Source organism: Morus notabilis, unplaced genomic scaffold, assembly GCF_000414095.1.
Source record: "Morus notabilis unplaced genomic scaffold, ASM41409v2 Scaffold1499, whole genome shotgun sequence".
Lineage (NCBI taxonomy): Eukaryota > Viridiplantae > Streptophyta > Magnoliopsida > Rosales > Moraceae > Morus > Morus notabilis.
This window is the reverse complement of record NW_010360653.1, coordinates 200,587-219,791: the sequence shown is the minus strand read 5'-3', so window position 1 is coordinate 219,791 and position 19,205 is coordinate 200,587. Positions and strand designations below refer to the sequence as shown.

The 19,205-nt window shown below is 36.5% G+C and overlaps 1 protein-coding gene across 2 annotated transcripts; it reads left to right on the top strand.

Annotated features, from left to right (window-relative positions):
- Positions 1 to 9,472: 9,472 nt before the first annotated feature.
- On the top strand, positions 9,473 to 18,943 carry LOC21391622 (carboxy-terminal domain RNA polymerase II polypeptide A small phosphatase 1). 2 transcript variants are annotated; one of them, XR_002902109.1, is made up of 7 exons: positions 9,473 to 9,881; positions 17,349 to 17,477; positions 17,567 to 17,687; positions 17,789 to 17,870; positions 18,113 to 18,266; positions 18,363 to 18,699; positions 18,829 to 18,943. XR_002902109.1 is itself a non-coding variant. In XM_024164838.1 (6 exons), the coding sequence occupies exons 1-6, from the start codon at positions 9,570 to 9,572 to the stop codon at positions 18,495 to 18,497; spliced, it is 933 nt and encodes a 310-aa protein (XP_024020606.1). In that variant the 5' UTR covers positions 9,473 to 9,569; the 3' UTR covers positions 18,498 to 18,943. The 2 variants fall into 2 exon arrangements, 1 of the variants encoding a protein (XP_024020606.1); XM_024164838.1 differs by having other exon boundaries at positions 18,363 to 18,943.
- The last annotated feature ends 262 nt before the right edge of the window (positions 18,944 to 19,205 follow it).

The following is a 19,205-nucleotide window of genomic DNA, read 5'->3' as shown; positions in this document are numbered from 1 at the left end:
ATATATATATATATTTTTTGTTTCAGTTTTCAATTTCTAGTTTTTAAGTTTTTAGTTTAATTTGTGAAGGAGAATTTTCAGATGCTGTTAAGAGATTTTCGACGTAGATCAAAAATTATATTCGCCACCAGTATTAAAAGCTAAATGGAGGAGAAAAATGATCTGTACACTGCTATATTAATCAGTCAAAAACTTGTTTACTTTACAGGAAAACTATTCTTTATATAGCCTAGGAGAATGAGTATAACTAACCACCTAACTTCCTAAAAACAAGGAGATAAAAAAGATAACAAATACACCAGCATAACAATCCTAAAAACCCGGATAATCTAACCATATCTGCTAACACTCCCCCTTAAGCTCGGCAGTATAGATTGTACATCCCGAGCTTGTCCACTACCTTTTCGAACAATGGTCTTCCAAGACCTTTGGTTAGAAGATCAGCTGCTTGCTCCGATGTTGGAACATATGTGACACATATTGTCTCATTTTCAATCTTTCCTTAATGAAGTGTCGATCCACCTCAACGTGTTTGGTTTTGTCATGATGAACTGGGTTATGAGAGATGTTGATTGCGGTCTTATTATCACAGTAAAGTTTCAAAGGAACTTGTACTTCCATCTCTAGTTCTCTCAGTAACTTCCTTAGCCATAAGAGCTCGCATACACCATGTGCAAGTGAGCGTAGTTCTGCTTCAGCACTACTTCGAGCCACGACTGGTTGCTTCTTACTTCTCCAAGTCACTAGATTTCCCCATACTAGAGAGCAGTAGCCTAATGTAGATTGTCTATCACTTATGGAACCAGCTCAATCTGCATCCGTGTAGGCCTCAATGCTTCTTGATTCACTTTTCTTGAAGAATAATCCTCTTCCTGAAGTACCTTTTAGATACCTTAGGATCCTAAATATTGCTTCCATGTGTTCCTCGGTAGGAGCATCCATAAATTGACTAATGCAGCTCACAGTAAATCTGATGTCCGGTCGAGTATGAGAAAGGTAAATTAATCTACCAACTAACCTCTGAAATCTCCCCCTGTCCACAGGGCTACTTGAAACTTCTATTCCTAGTTTCCTACTAGGATCCATTGGAGTATCTACCGGCTTACATCCTAGTATTCCCGTCTCGTTCAATAAGTCGAGTACATATTTCCTTTGGGAAACTGAGATTCCAGATTTATTTCTGGCAATTTCCATGCCCAAAAAATACCTCAAAGTCCCGAGATCTTTCATCTCAAATTATGAGGACATCCCTTTCTTTAGCCTCATAATCTCTTCTTCGTCATTACCAGTAAGAACAATATCATCAACATAAACAATGAGGATTGTGACTTTCTTACCTCTATGTTTATAAAATAGCGTGTGATCTGCTTGAGCTTCAAAGAAACATTGTTTCTGGATTGTCTTAGTGAAGCGATCAAACCATGCTTTAGGCGACTGTTTCAAACCATACAATGATTTCTTAAGTCTGCATACCTTTCCTCTCTTGTTGTCTCCCTCAAACCCAGGTGGTAGTTCAATGAACACTTCTTCTTGTAGTTCACCATTCAGAAACGCATTTTTAACATCGAGTTGATGAAGTGGCCAGTCCAAGTTATCTGCCAAAGAGAGCAAAACACGTACGGTATTGATTTTTGCCACAGGAGCAAATGTCTCTTGGTAAGCAATACCGTATGTTTGAGTGTATCCTTTGGCTACTAACCTCGCTTTATGTCGTTCGATCGATCTATCAGCTTTATACTTGATTGTAAAGACCCATTTACAACCAACATGTACTTTATCTTTTGGCATGTCCACAATCTCCCATATGCGATTCTTTTCCAAGGCTTGAACTTCTTCCATAATAGCCTTCCTCCATTCCTCCTTTCCCATTGCCTCTTCAACAGTTTTTGGAATTTCACCCTCAGACAGATTAGCAACGAGAGCCTTAAGTGAAGTTGACAAATGATCATACTCCACAAAATTTGAGATTGGGTGGTTTGTGCACGCTCTTGTTCCCTTCCTCATAGCCATAGGGATGTCAAGATCATGGTTAATTTTTTCTGAGCCTGATTCGGAGATAGAGTCTTGGCAGTGAGAAAGTCCAGGATTTTTTATCCCCTTTCTCCATGAGTAAGTCAAGTTAAACGGTTGTAGACCACTCTGTTTCTGGTCTGCCCGTTTTTCTTTCTGAAATATTGGCCGACTATTTTGATTTTCCTGAGCATCTAGATTTTCTATTGAGGTCCAGATTTGCGGCTGACTTTGGAATGGGGCTTCGGCTGGATTTGAGGAATTGGGATTTTGAATGGGAGTTGGGTTTATTTACTGATTTTTAGCTGGAGTAGGGTCCACGGGTGGTTGGGAATTTGAATTTATGGCTAAGTAGGGTCTACGGTGGGTTGGAGCAGGGGATTTGCATTTGAATGGAGAAAAGGCTGAGATGGAGGATTCCATAAATATTCCAAGAGGTCAAAAGTTGGATTCCCACACGAGTCTGAGCTGTCATGTGTCCCCGGATTTTGTGAAACAATATCCAAAAAATTCTCTTCACTTAAATTCTCCCCCTGAAGAGAATTCTCCTGAAAGAACAGCTGGGTTTCAAAAAAAGTGACATATGTCGATGTGAAATATCTTCTTTTTTTTCAAATGAGTAACACCGATAGCCTTTTTGGGTGGCAGAATATCCAAGGAAGAGACATTTATGTGCCCTTGGATCAAGTTTTGTACGTTTCTGATTAAGAATGTGGACAAAAGCTGTACAGCCAAATATCTTGGGCTCTAAGCTTGAAAACGACCTAGCAGTAGGAAAAGATTTTTGAAGAAAATCTAATGGTGTTTGGTATTCTAGAACCCTAGTTGGCAAATGATTAATGAGATAACATGCAATAAGAATAGCATCTCCCTAGAACCTTTTTGGAACACATGTTGTAAATAACAGAAACCTAGCCACCTCTAACAAATGGCAATTCTTTCGTTCAGCGATCCTGTTTTGTTTAGGTATATCGACACAAGAGCTTTGATGAATAATTCCATGTTCCAATAAAAAATTACCAAGAATTAAGTTAAAATATTCGGTACCATTATCAGTCCGAAGCATCTTAATTCTTTCATTAAACTGAGTTTGAATCATGGAATAAAAATTTTTAAAAATTTGCTCCACATCAGATTTGTCTTTCAATAGATACACCTAACACACACGCATATGATCGTCGATAAAAGTAATAAACCATTTGTGATTAGTGACACTCTTAACACGTGAAGGACCCCAAATATCACTATGAATTAAAGTAAAAGGCTTTGAAGCACGATAGGGTTGAGATGGCAAGAAGGCACGTTTATGTTTTGCTAATTGGCAAATTTCACATTGAAACAAATACTTTTTTATTCTGAAACAAGGAAGGAAACAAATATTTCAAGTACAAGAAACTTGGATGTCCTAGCCTACGATGAAGAAGAAAAATTTGTTCTTTCCTAGAAACGGCAGAGTGATCCAAAGTAGTATAAGCATGACAACTCACAGATAGATTGTGCTCAAAGTAGTAAAGACCCTTAACCTCCTTAGCACTGCCAATCTTCCTCCCCGTAATCAAGTCCTGAAAAACACACATGGAAGACGAAAAATTAACCACACAATTTAGTTCTTTAGTAATCTTACTAATAGAAATAAGATTGCATGATAGACTCGGATGTAAAACAGAGTTAAGGGTGATTGTGGAATTTATTTTTATGGATCCCACTCCCGCAACCATGGAATAAGAGCCATCAGCAACCTTGACTTTATGATTTCCTAGACTCGGGGTGTATGACTGAAAAAGTCTTTGACAGCTTGTCATATGGTCAGTGGCCCCCGAGTCTATAACCCATGGCTCACCTTTCTCTGTCATGCCCCCAAAGCATTCATTCGTCTTTGCCATAAGAGAGATACTTGACTGTTGCTTTCTAGAGAACAAGTCGCAAAGCTGCTCCATCTGAGCCTTGGAGAGGGTGAGACTTCCCCTGTTTTGCTCTTCCGGTTCTGAGCCATATATGGCTTGAAGTCCTCTACTATCTCAATTCTTGAGTCGATTAGGAACCCAGTTGGCTGGTTTACCATGAATCTCCCAGCAAGTTTCCTTGGTGTGGTAAGACTTTTAACAATGATCGCACCAAGCCTGCCCATTTTTGGTGGATGAGTGAATATTTCCTCATTTATTTGGTGTCTGTGCAACTAACATTGAGGTTTTAATGGTCATGATCACCGTTTCTCCGAGCATTACTCTCCAGTGATATTCTTCACGCCGAACTTCAGAAAAAAACTTCATCAATGGATGCAATGGTCGCATTCCAAGAACATGGCCTCTCACTTCATCAAGTTCTTTATTAAGACTGGCCAAAAAATCATAAACACGATCTTTGTCCTGCATTTTCTTAAATAGAATAGCATCTTCAGGATCCCTCCATTGACAGGTATTAAACAAATCAAGTTCTTGCCACAATTTCTTCAAGGAATTGAAGTATTGAGTCACTTCAAGATCTCTTTGTTTGAGGTTTCTGGCTTTGTTACGAAGTTCAAACAACTGAGATGCATTCTCGAGGTCAGAATAGGCTAAAGTCACAGCATCCCATATCTCCTTTGCTATGGGATAAAACAGAAATGTGTCACCAATGTTGTCTTCCATGGAATGGATTAGCCAAGCCATAACCATCGAGTTTTGAGTGTCCCAAGTGGAGTATGTCGGATCCGTGGGGTTTGGTTTGGGAATTGTTCCATCCAAATACCCAATTTTGCCTTTGCCTCTAATCACCATTTGTGCTGATCGGGACCATTGGAGAAAATTCTTCCCATTCAGTTTGTGAGTTGTGATTTGCATAGACATAGGTGAGTTTTCAATGACAGCAGTGGGAATGATTGTGGAGACAGTTTGTGAGGTACCCGAGGTAACCTCAGTTCTACCCCCTTCGCTCATTGTTTAGTTTTTCTCAACTCACACGTAGCCTTTAACGCTCTGATACCATAAAAGCTAAATGGAGGAGAAAAATGATCTGTACATTGCTATATTAATCAGTAAAAAACTTGTTTACTTTACAGGAAAACTATTCTTTATATAGCCTAGGAGAATGAGTATAACTAACCACCTAACTTCCTAAAAATAAGGAGATAAAAAAGCTAACAAATACACCAGCATAACAACCCTAAAAACCCGGATAATCTAACCATATCTGCTAACAAGTATTTATATTAAAACTCTACTTTTATTTTTGTAGTGTTTTATCATTATGAAAATGTTGTTTGAATTATTTTATTGTGTTAGTTCAATTATAATTATGTTCTAAGTTTAATTTTGTCGAGATAATGACATAGCCATATTATGAGGATTTAGTTTATTAAAAATGTTATTATGATTGTCATATTTAGGTTGATGTATTTATTTATGCACTTAATGCTTTTAAAATTTATGATCAACTTTTTGAATGAACTAAGGATTAAAATGAAACCGATGGGAGATTTTTGTGACATAGCTCCAAAATAAATACCGTAAAATCTGGGATAGTATAGAGATATAACTATATGTTTTTATGTGATAATTTGTGAATCCATTGAACTTAATAAATATTTTTTAGAATTTAATCCACGTAGAGATATTGTGGATTTTTATGAAAATGTATGTTTTGTGTATAACTTGAGAAAGAGTACATGACACAAAAGAGGATTCAACCATTAACTTAATATGATCTCAAAATCATGATAATGTTTAAATAAATTAAATCCGATTAATATTAGTGAAATCATTATTCATGACATTTCTTTAATTATCGTTTGATCCTTTAAATATAAACTCTATTATTTCTGCATAGCTTCTTATTTTTTTTATTATATCGATATTTTAAATTTTGTCATTTTAATCAAAATCAATCAAAAAAATACATCTTTCGTTTCCTCAAATAAAGTAAAAATTATCTAATTTTGGTGCTTAGTAAATTTACTATCTCTGTGGGACGATACTTTTACTCATCATTATATTACTTATTCGATTTTGTTCACTTGCAAATTAAAGCAACATTTATTTTTGCCATGAAACTTTAGTTTTTTTCATTTTGGTCCCCTTTTTTGCTTCTTGCCTAAAACTCTATTTTTTCACTTTTTTCTTTTTGGGTTTTTGTATTCATATTTTATATGCTCTTAATAATGATACGGTGATTAAGGCCCCGTTTGGTTGGGAGATTCAGGTCTAAAGATTAGAGTCATGAGCTCAAATTCCTGTTTGGTGTCATATTGGACTGAGACCACAACTTGAATCACGGATCAATTTTTAGATCATGATTCAAAATCAGGCCCTCCCTTAATTCAGCCCAAGACTCGAATCTTTGCACAGTAACAGTACTGTGCTCACTGGAGTAATTCCTCGTGACCAACCCCCAACCTAACTCCACGTTATTGCGCAGAGAGCTCAGCCTTCGGTCGTGTCTTGGTAGAGAATCTCTGCGCCTTCTCTTATTTCTGCTTCTTCAAACAGGAGGGTGGGGCTGACGGCCTTTTTGGGACGGCGTTTCCTGGGTTGCTCGGCCTGAGATCTTGTTTTTTTTTGTGTGTTTTTTGCTCTCTTTTACATATCTCAAAGTACAGATCTGGTTTTTCATTTTTTTAAAAAAAAATTGGGCATTTTTCTAAATTTTGAGATGTTGAATGAGATTAGATTTGTTGTTTGTTTTTATCTGAAGATTTGATCTATTGTTTTTATTGTTCCGGTGTCCGATTATAGAGTTTGGCTGTACTTTGAGAAAGGTGAAGAAGACGTGTCTCTCTTTTTTTTCTTTTTCTTTTTTGTTCTTTTGCATTTTTCATTTAAAAATTTGTTGATTTATTTAATTTTTAATTTTTTGAAGTCGTATTTTTATTTTCAATTTATTACTTCTTTTTTTTAATAAAATAATCATTTTTACTAATTTAATTATAATTTATACCTTTTATTAATTTAAAATCAATGCCACATCGTTAGGATTATAGACATAAATAGATTGAGGAGATATTTTGGTTCATTTTTTTATATATTAGAGGATATTTTAAACTGTTTTAAAAAATGACAATTTAAAATAAAATACATACTTCAAGAGATATTTATGAAATTAATCATACTTTAAAAGTGATGATAACTCTTCAAGTAAGAATTATTAATGCTAGTAATTTTTTTTTATCATTAGATTAATTTTTTAATAGTGCAGGTGATACAGAAGGGTCAGTTGTTACAAGAGGTAGTGTTAGTCATACAGAGATGAGTCGTTTTAGGGATCGCCTTGCGAATGAAATGTGGGTGGAATACCAGGAAAGTCGTGGGAGACAAGTTTGATATATGCTTGGCTTGTTATATAATTTCATTCACATTTTTTCTATTTATTTCGTAATTAACTTGTTATAATTTTGAGTTAAAATTATTTGTATAATTTTTTTAAGTACTTCATTTTTTTTATTATATAACGAATTATATTTTTTTAAATTACATGTAACGAATTATATTTATTATATAATTTTTTTAAATTACATTTATTTTGGTCATGATTCAAATTCAGAAAACAAGGCAACCAAACACTGGTTCGAATCACATTTCAGGTTAGAATCATAATCATGCATATACACATTCAAACGAAGGTTCTAATCACTATGAATCATGATTCAAATCATGAATCATTGATCTGAATCAAATGACTCAAATCACCCTGATTTCAATCCTTATACCAAACGGACCCTAAAACTTATGGATTACTCTTCACGTACATCACCCATCGAGTCAACTAGTATTTAAAAAGAAAAATGCTCCACTGATGTTGTTGGCTTGTTCCTAATTATCTATTTTGGATGAACAAAAAGAAATCTATCTATTACCCTTCTATAAAAGAGATTTTATGGACGGCCATTTCACAAGTTTTTTTCTACATTAACTCAAAACAAAACAAAAAGAAAATTACATTAATTAATATTTTTTTTTGTTTTCTCTTTTTTTTCCCCTCACTTCTTTCTTCCTTCTCTTTTTTTCTTTCTATAATACATTTTTTTCTTTCTATTATACATTTTTTTTCTCCTCACTTTTTTGTGTTTTTGTTAAAATACTACTTTCCTCTCTCTTATTATGCAAATACTAGAAACATCCCATATTTATAAAAACAGACTCAAAATACCCCATTAAAAAATTAATATTTTTAAAATATCAAGATTACTTGTCCTAATCTTTATTAAATACAGTTTAAAACATTATTAAATCAAAATGTTAAACAAAATCAATTTTTGAAAAATGAAAAACTCTCAAAATAATTGAAGTATTTTTTTTATTGCAATATTTATTTGAGCATTTTTTTAATTTTTTATTTAAATTTTTAGTTAAATCATATTTAATATAATATTTAATATAATTTGGGAGGGGTAATAATGGCATGTTTAAAAATTTAACTGTTCCAAGGAGTATTTTGGGCATGCTTTTATAAATATAGGCGGTGTTTTAGACATTTACATTATAAGAGAAGTAAAAGTAATGTTTTAATAAACACGGGAGTGTAAAAGTAATGTTTTAATAAACACGGGAGTGTTTTGGGTATTTTTCCTTAATATTTTACTAATATGAAGATATTAAAATTACCTTTAAAACTATTTTAACAAATTAACTGTTTAGACCAAAATCAGAACTTAATAATCTTTCGAACATCCTAAAAATTATTAATTTGTAATTTTTGAGGAATGATTATGTAAACTACTATCAAAATTATAAGTGCTAAAAATATTGTCCCATAAAACATCCATAATATATCTATGGATAGTTTTGTGTTCATTATCTATTGGTAAATAAAAATCTCCATCCTTAGGTTAATTATTAAATCAATATATAAGTACTACTAATTATTTACTTTAGCATTTTAGAAAGTTGTGTATAATCCAGTATTTAATAAAAATCCATATTGTTTCGAAATATTCATCGTCATGATTGTATATCAAAACCTTAACAATATGAAGATAGATATTTCAATGCTTAATCCTATTCTTTTCATTTTGTTATGGGAATTTTGGAAAATTTTAATCCTTAATTCTATTGTATTAATCTCAATCAAAACAAAACAAGATCTAATAAATTGTTTATACACACAGAGGGCCACATTTTTCTAAGAGTGGAGTTGAAATATAACATTTTTTTAAAAATATTTTAGAAACAAAAAAATATATTGTAATTATTATAATGATATATTCACAAATAGTATAAAATTAATAATTATTTTAAAATTTTTAACAATTCACTATTTATAAAAATATTCAAAAGTTATTCTTATTTGCTATATTTGAGGGCTTCGGGGGACTTGGCTTCAAATCCACGCTAATTATTATTTCGCAGCAGATTGTGCTTTAAGAAAGAAAAAAAAAAAAAATTATTCAAAATATTCCCCACCTTGTCTGCACAGAAAAGAAACGAATAACATAATATAATTAATTCACTTCAACCTTTTCTAAAAAAAAAAAAAAGAAAAAAGAAAGAAAGAAAGAAAAAACAAAAAACAAGAAAGAAAGTTCTGAGCGTTGTTCCTTTTTCTTCTGCCAACAAAGCACGCATCGAAGTGAGCGTGTGAGCCTCTTAATGGCCGAGCAGGCGGCGTCTGATGTGTACGCGCCGCGGAGCTCAGTGCAGCAGCTATGGCGGGCGGTGGCGAACTGGTTCGGCTTCTTCTTCGAGATTCTTCTTCAGATCCTCAGAGGCACTCCCTCTTGTCTCCCTCACCTCCTTTCCTTCCTTGGTCTTACCCATCAAAATCATCGCCTTCTTTCTTCTTCTTCTTCTTCTTCTTGTTCGTTTAAGCCTGTGTCCGCCTCCGAGCTCTCTCTCAATGATTCCGACTCTTCCGTCGAAGATGGAGTCGCCGGCGACAGTGATCCTGGTGAGAAGCTCACGGTATGTGCATCTTTGTTGATCTTGTTGAAAAAAATAAAAATTAGTTGAAATGATTTTCGTTGCTCTTTTGAACCGTTTAGGAATTGTCGAAATTACTGTTAGAACTGTTTCGGTCTTTTATGCAATTGCAATGCAGTAATCTGACTCTTATTGGTGAATCAGATTCTTATTGGTGATGATGAAAATACTGTGATAAGAATTTTCTTGATTCTTTATGAATTAAATGATGCCTAATTGCACATTTTCAATTTTTTATTTATTAATTGTGGACTTTTTAAGTGTTGAGATTAATAGCCAGTTTTATCAGCATCGTCAAAATTCATTTGTCCAAAAAAAACAAAAAAAGAAGTTCATCAGCATCATCCTGTCAAGTTCTAAAGGAAGAATTTGGACAAGGACTTGTGTAGATAAAGGGAATATGAAGTCTGGTTTACTATGCTAAAACTGTGGGAGCTTCTTGTGCATTGCATTTCTACTTTTCGGATCCTGAATTTGACGATTCTTGGCTATGGAATATAACGGATGTAAATTAATGGATAATAGTTAGGGTCCCAAATGTCAAAATTTAATAGTTTTTGGTCCAATTTGAAAACAAGAAAAATTCAGGAGCATTTGTGTGAAAATCGAAGGGTGTTCTATGCGTATTAATTGATATCAATTACCTATTGAACTGCAATTGCAATAATTTTTTAAATTCAGGGTCCTTGAAAGTTTGGAGTCCAAGTTATCGAACACCGACATATACAAGTTCAGTGCAAAAAACTATTGGTATTGAAGATTCAGCCAAAGTCAAGAAATCAACTTTAGTATTCTGAAAACTTTCCTGTTTTGTTTCTTTTCCTGTTTGTTTAATTTTGTTTCTCTTGTTATTTCCCAATTCTTTTATCGGTGTCCTCATTGTGCGAAGAAATTAATGGAATAATTCCGATTATTCTTATTCATAAACAACGAAATACAACCTAATATATAGGCTAGGGTGGCTGACAAACCAGTCCACCGAAAAAGGGAAATAGAATCCCTGAAAATTAGGAATTTCACCAAATCAGGAAAAAAAACCAGAAACTACAAAATCTAAATGAGGAAAACAGAAACTGAAATCTATTCTAAGAAAATAAATAACTTCCTAACTAAATGCAAGGGTCGGCTACTTTCTACACTCCCCCTCAAGCTGGGTTGTATATATTATACAAACCAAGCTTGGAGTTCAATTCATCGAAGCTGACCCTTGGAAGTGCCTTAGTGAGAATATCAGCAATCTGAAGTCTTGTTGAAACATAGCTTAGCTGCACAATCCCATTGTTGACCTTCTCTGAGATGAAGTGTCGATCAATCTCAATGTGTTTTGTTTTGTCATGATGCACGGGATTTTTAGCGATGCTAATAGCTGCCTGACTGTCACTAAACATCTTAATTGTGTCCCTCGTCTCAACCTTGAGCTCCCTTAATAGCCTTTGAAGCCACATTCATTCACATATTCCTAGTGCAAGAGCACGATATTCTGATTCTGCACTACTCGGAGAGACAACAACTTGTTTCTTACTTCTCCACGTGACGAGATTTCCCCAGACGTATGAACAGTAACCAGTCATTGACCTTCGTGTCCTCATTGTGCGAAGAAATTAATGGAATAATTCCGATTATTCTTATTCATAAACAACGAAATACAACCTAATATATAGGCTAGGGTGGCTGACAAACCAGTCCACCGAAAAAGGGAAATAGAATCCCTGAAAATTAGGAATTTCACCAAATCAGGAAAAAAAACCAGAAACTACAAAATCTAAATGAGGAAAACAGAAACTGAAATCTATTCTAAGAAAATAAATAACTTCCTAACTAAATGCAAGGGTCGGCTACTTTCTACACTCCCCCTCAAGCTGGGTTGTATATATTATACAAACCAAGCTTGGAGTTCAATTCATCGAAGCTGACCCTTGGAAGTGCCTTAGTGAGAATATCAGCAATCTGAAGTCTTGTTGAAACATAGCTTAGCTGCACAATCCCATTGTTGACCTTCTCTGAGATGAAGTGTCGATCAATCTCAATGTGTTTTGTTTTGTCATGATGCACGGGATTTTTAGCGATGCTAATAGCTGCCTGACTGTCACTAAACATCTTGACTGCGCCCCTCGTCTCAACCTTAAGCTCCCTTAATAGCCTTTGAAGCCACATTCATTCACATATTCCTAGTGCAAGAGCACGATATTCTGATTCTGCACTACTCGGAGAGACAACAACTTGTTTCTTACTTCTCCACGTGACGAGATTTCCCCAGACGTATGAACAGTAACCAGTCATTGACCTTCTATCAGTTAATTCTCCTGCCCAGCTAGCATCTGTGTATATCTCAACCTCACGTTTTTCTAATTTTTGGAAGAGCAAACCATGTCCAGGAGTCATCTTTAAATATCTCAAAATTCTGTTCACTGCTTCTAAATGATCCTCACTCGGGTTATTCATGTGTTGGCTCACTACACTGACCGAGTAGGCAATATCAGGTCTTGTGTGTGATAGGTAGATTAGTTTGCCCACAAGTCTCTAATATCTTCCCTTGTCAACTGGATTACTTTCTTCATTTCTGTTTGGCTTTTTGTTGGGATCCATGGGTGTGTCAGCAGGTTACACCCAAGAAAGCCAGTTTCACTTAACAAGTCTAAGATGTACTTTCTTTGGGATATTACAATTCCCTCCTTCGACCGAGCCACCTCCATTCCCAGAAAATATCTGAGAGTCCTGAGATTCTTGATCTCAGCTGGGTTGTATATATTATACAAATCAAGCTTGGAGTTCAATTCATCGAAGCTGACCCTTGGAAGTGCCTTAGTGAGAATATCAGCAATCTGAAGTCTTGTTGAAACATAGCTTAGCTGCACAATCCCATTGTTGACCTTCTCTGAGATGAAGTGTCGATCAATCTCAATGTGTTTTGTTTTGTCATGATGCACGGGATTTTTAGCGATGCTAATAGCTGCCTGACTGTCACTAAACATCTTAATTGTGTCCCTCGTCTCAACCTAATAATTTCCTCTGAGTCATCACCTGTCAAAATGATATCGTCTACATATACTATGAGAATAGCTATCTTGCCTCCAGAATTGGATTTAACAAACAATGTATGATCAGCTTGACACTGATGGTATCCATTTGTAATCATAGTTATGGCAAACCTGTCAAACCAAGCACGAGGAGATTGTTTCAAGCCATATAAGGATTTCTTCAACTTACAAACAAACCTGCTGTTTGAATTATTTTCCAAGCCCGGAGCTATAGTCATGTAGACTTCTTCTTCAAGGTCCCCATTCAAGAAGGCATTTTTAACATCAAGTTGGTATAGAGGCCAATCTTGATTCACTGCAAGAGAGAGTAGAACTTGAACCGTAATGAGCTTGGCAACGGGTGCGAAAGTTTCCTGGTAGTCTATCCCATATGACTGCGTGAAGCCCTTTGCTACAAGTCTCGCTTTGAATCTTTCGACTCTTCCATCTGCTTTGTACTTAACCGTGAATATCCACTTGCAGCCTACAGGATTTTTTCCATGAGGTAATTCTGTAAGGATCCATGTGTCATTCCTTTCTAGAGCCCGAATTTCTTCCTCAACTGCTTGTTTCCATGTTGGAACCTTTAGAGCCTCTTGGATAGCGTTGGGAATCTGCACACTATCAAGGTTGGGCACAAAAGCCCTGTAAGGTGGTAGCAACTTCCCATAAGCTACATATCTTTCGATTGGATGACCAGTGCACCATGGAACACCTTTCCTGTGGGCAATTGGCTGATCAGAGTCATCAACCACTGGCACAATAGAGTCATGAGTTACGAAATTCATACCATTGTGATTATCGGATGCAGGAGGACTTGGTTCTGGTTCTTGACAGTCACAGGTCTGCATGGTGTCCTCTATATGCTCGGTTGGTCGTCTCCTTCTGGTATAGACACGAAGTTCATGATTATTAGTGTCAAGTTGAGGTGGAGTAGGAACAATTGGGGCTGGAACAGTTGGAGCTATTTCAGTGGCAGAGTTTGGTTCTTCAAGTAGGGTCGGTTGAGTGGAAGTGTTCGGGGTTGTTGAAGGAAAAATAGCCTGAGTGTCTTGGAGAAGATCCCAAATCTGATATTCCCTCGAGTTCTCCCCCTGAATTTCGGATTTGGGATAGTAAGGTTGATTCTCAAAAAAGGTGACATCCGTGGAGTTGTATACTTTCCTAGTGATTGGTGAGTAACACTTGTATCCTTTTTTATTAGAGGAGTAACTGAGGAAGGTACATTTGAGAGACCTGGGATCAAGTTTGGTCCGGTGTTATGATGGATGTGAACGAAGGAAGAACAACCAAAAACCTTCAATGGTAAGTCGGAAGAAAAGGAGTGGATATGTGGATAGGTTTTCTTGAGAACATGATGAGGAGTTTGGAATTTTAGGACTCGACTAGGCATCCTATTGATGGATATGTTGCTATGAGTATGGCTTCCCCCCAAAAGTGTTTAGGCACATGATTAGAGAACATAATGGCACGGGCCACCTCAAGTAAATGTCTATTCTTCCTTTCAGCAACCTCAGTTTGTTGAGGAGTATCAACACAAGAGCTTATATGAACAATACCATGCTTGGAAAGATAAGGACCAAGAATGGAATTGAAATACTCCCTGGCATTATCTGTTTTAAGAACTTGAATGTTGCTTTGAAATTGAGTAGAGATCATGGAATGAAAGGATTGAAAGATGGTGGCTGTTTCGGATTTTTCTTTCATAAGGAATGTCCAAGTTGTTCTCGTATGAACATCTATGAATGACATAAACCATCGAGCCCCATTTATATTTTTTACTCGTGAGGGTTCCTAAATATCACTGTGAATTACAGAAAATGGATGTGAAGGCTTGTATTGTAAACTAGAATATACATGCCTAGTATGTTTTGCAAGCTGACAAATTTCACATTGGTAAAAATTGGAATTTTTATTGATAAACAAATGCGGAAACAACTTTTCAATGTATCCAAAATTTGGATGACCAAGGCGGCAAGGCCATAACATGACTTGACTCTCAATTGAAACAGAATTGGAAACAAGATTGACGGAATTTGAACTAGACTCAGAAACACAACTTGACGGGTGAACTTGTCTACCAAGGAGATTATTTTCTTTGAGCAAATATAGGCCACAACGCATCTCAGCATTGCCAATCACCTTCCCCGAATCCACTGCCTGAAAATCACAAAAATTGGAATAGAATTTAGTCACACATTTTAAGTTACGAGTAAGTTTGCTGATTGCAAGTAAATTGCAATCTAATTTAGGGACATAAAGGACAGGGTAAAGGTGAAGATCCTTTGTTAATTGGACTGATCCGGTTACTGGCATTGGTGAAAATGAACCATCAGCTATTCTGACTGCAGAGTGACTAGTACATGGACTGTAATTTCTAAAACAGTTAATGTCTCAAGTCATATGATCCGAGGCTCCCGAGTCAACTTTCCACGGTTTTGGTGATGTATTTTGGACAATATGAGCATAGAGGATAGGATACCTTGGTGTGCTAGAAGGCTGGTAGGTTGCTCGGCGGGGGATTGTGATGTTTGTGGTGCTTGTCCGAAACTGGAAACATGACCAAGCATTTTCTACAGTGCCTCAAGTTGCTCCTTGGTGAATGGACTGACTTCTGCATTATTTCCTGTTGTAGCAGTAGCATTTGCACGGTTTTTCCTGTCAAATCGTTCACTAGATGGCTTCCAATCTGCAGGTTTTCCATGTATTTTCCAGCATGTCTCCTTCACATGACCAAGTTTTCTTACAATGGTCGCACCATGGACGTCCTTTCCTGAGCCTATTATTCTGAGAGGAATTGTGAGTGAACAAGGCTGACCCTTCGGAAGTGGGTGTAGTGTGGTTGTCTGTCATCATCAGTTTCTTTCTGCTCTCCTCTCTACGTACTTCTGCAAAAGCCTCCCGAATAGTTGGGAGAGGTTTAATCCCCATGATTCTCCCTCTGACTTCGTCTAGGTCTTTATTGAGGCCAAGAAGAAATCTGATGGTCCTTTTTTGTTCAACAATCTTCCTATGCAAGGCCGAGTCATCAGGACATTTCCAAGAATAAATCTCGTACATGTCCAATTGCAGCCAACAGCGTGTGAGAGTGTTGAAATATTGAGTAACACTCGATTCTCCCTGTCGTAGATCATACAATCTGGTCTCAATCTCAAACAACTCTGAGGAATTCTCAGTGCTGGAATACGTTTCACGTGCAACCTCCCATATTTCCTTGGCTGTCCTGTAGAGCAGAAAGTTCTCTCCAACCTCCGTGGTCATGGAATTTATTAGCCATGACATAACCAGGTGATCATCAGTTTTCCAGGCCCTGTATTTCGGATATGTTGTTTCAAGAGCAGAGATTTCGCCTGTGAGATGTCCATCCTTCCCTCTGCCGCAGATGTACATAAAAACGGACTGTGACCATTGAAGAAAATTATGGCCATGAAGTTTATGATTTGTGACAAGATGAGATGAAATATTGAGTAACACTCGATTCTCCCTGTCGTAGATCATACAATCTGGTCTCAATCTCAAACAACTCTGAGGAATTCTCAGTGCTGGAATACGTTTCACGTGCAACCTCCCATATTTCCTTGGCTGTCCTGTAGAGCAGAAAGTTCTCTCCAACCTCCGTGGTCATGGAATTTATTAGCCATGACATAACCAGGTGATCATCAGTTTTCCAGGCCCTGTATTTCGGATATGTTGTTTCAAGAGCAGAGATTTCGCCTGTGAGATGTCCATCCTTCCCTCTGCCGCAGATGTACATAAAAACGGACTGTGACCATTGAAGAAAATTATGGCCATGAAGTTTATGATTTGTGACAAGATGAGAGGAGGAATTGGGAATGATAGGGGCTGAAGAATTAGGCTCGGATCTAGAAGTGATTTCCGAGGAAGAGGATTGTGATGCCATGCCGTATTTTGTCATGGTGAGAGTACGGCAAGGGAAAAAGATGTTTGGAGAAGATTAGGGTTCAGAAACCCAAGGCTCTGATACCATGAAGAAATTAATGGAATAATTCCGATTATTCTTATTCATAAACAACGAAATACAACCTAATATATAGGCTAGGATGGCTGACAAACCAGTCCACCGAGAAAGGGAAATAGAATCCCTGAAAATCAGGAATTTCACCAAATCAGGAAAAAAACCGGAAACTACAAAATCTAAATAAGGAAAACAGAAACTGAAATCTATTCTAAGAAAATAAATAACTTCCTAACTAAATGCAAGGGTCGGCTACTTTTTACATTGTGCAAATAGTTTGTTAGTTTCTTATAATAGATGGAGTCCTCTACATTATAAGAAATTATTTAGTAAGCCCGGGTAATTGATTCCGTCCAATTACTGAAGGGATTTGAGTTTTCCACAATTGGTTAGAATGGAGACAGGATGATATGAATATCTGACTCAATGAATTAATGAATCAACTTGGTGATACAGGTGGTTCTTGACTTGGATGAGACACTTGTATGTGCTTATGAGACATCTAGCTTGCCTGCCATTGTTAAAATTCAAGCTACGGAAGCTGGGTTGAAGTGGTTTGAGTTAGAATGTGTGTCTTCGGACAAGGTCGGTCTCTGTCTATCTTTCTCGCTGTAACTTTTATGTTCGGTCTGATTGTCATTACGACATAATTAATGTGCTTATATCTAATGAAGGAATGTGATGGTAAACCAAAGATAAGTTATGTGACTGTGTTTGAACGACCTGGTTTGCAAGAGTTTTTGAAACAGATCGGTGAATTTGCTGTGCTCGTCCTATTTACTGCTGGTCTTGAAGGTTTAATGTTATACTAGTTTCAATTAAGCTTCGTTTTCCCTTTCTCCGTTTTATTCTTAAATCTTTTCTTTTCTCACTAATTCTCTAAAAATACCGTGCAGGCTATGCTAGACCACTTGTTGACAGGATAGATGCGGAGAACCGATTCAGCCTTCGTCTTTATCGTCCTTCTACAGTTAGCACGTAAGTATTACTCATAAACCATGATATTCTTCCCGAAGTATCCATATTTATTTATTTATTTTGTAAAAGTAACATAAAAGTATGACTCATTATAGTAACTGCACTTTGAATCTTGATTCAAATACCTTTGTGAAAAACTCGGTACATCTCCATAAACTCAACAATCACTTGAGCGAGAATTCCGCTAAAAATCACACAGCTCATTTACTACTTTATTGACATTACATTGATGTCAATGACAGGGAATATCGAGAACATGTGAAGGACCTGTCTAATTTATCAAAGGATTTGTCTCGAGTTGTAATCGTCGACAACAATCCATTTAGTTTCTTGTTACAACCCTCAAATGGTATACCATGTATTCCATTCTCCGCTGGACAACCATATGATGATCAGGTAATATATTGACTTTTTTCAAAAAGACCAATGGTTGCTTAAAAAGAAATGCAACGTTCATAGTTTGTGATTACTTCTGTCGTGTGGATTGCATAGCTTTTGGAAGTCCTGCTTCCACTCCTTAAACATCTCTCCAAGCAAAAAGATGTCAGGCCTGTGCTTTGTGATAGATTCCGCATGCCAGAATGGTTTCAAATGCATGGAATTCCTGTATTTGGTTCGCCAATGTGATGTTAACCAAGTTTCAAAACAGCTGGTTCTTCTCAGGCAGGTGCCTCTGGTTCTATATTAAGAGTTTGCGCAGAGGGTACTATATGTTCTTTTGAGATTTCCTCTGGGAGAAAAAGCTTCCAGGGAGATTCTTAACAAACCACGAAATTTGTCATGAATGAGCTCAACTCTGATTTTTTGCCCTGGCTGTAAGGATTAAATTGTAAGGTTTGCGAAATAGTTATGAATCAATCTTCATGTACTCTGAAAGTGAGATGTTTGCTTCTGAGTCTTCTCGTTGTTATGTGAAATCCTTCCGCTCTGATTAGTTTTCTTCTGCCTTTTCAAACAGAAAGGTACAAGTTACAACCACAGTACGGACTTAATAATGGCATTACTGAGAGGTGATTTGTTATGCAAGACTCTTTAGTTTCTCTTGGATATATTTGCTATGCTACATTTATTCAGGGTTTGTAGGAGTGGCAAACAAGCACTAGTGTCACAATTAACTGCTGTAAACGGAGGACAATTGATTTCTCACTGTGATTAGTGGCGTCCTAATACTACTCTTTTCAAAGAAAGCAGGTGTTTAAAAACCTGCTATCTTTATTCGATTATTGGCTGTCGTCTACAGATTGGACAGTATTAACACAGTTTTAATCTAGCTCCTACGTCGTTGGGGGGAAAAAGAAAGGGTTGCCCAAGCTTCAAACCAGAAGATACCATCCA

Coding starts and splice junctions, on each gene's coding strand:
- LOC21391622 (XM_024164838.1), top strand. CDS start 9,570: ATGGCCGAGCAGGCGGCGTCTGATGTGTACGCGCCGCGGAGCTCAGTG. Junction 17,478..17,566: donor AATGTGTGTCTTCGGACAAG/GTCGGTCTCTGT, acceptor TATCTAATGAAG/GAATGTGATGGTAAACCAAA. Junction 18,267..18,362: donor GACAACCATATGATGATCAG/GTAATATATTGA, acceptor TGGATTGCATAG/CTTTTGGAAGTCCTGCTTCC.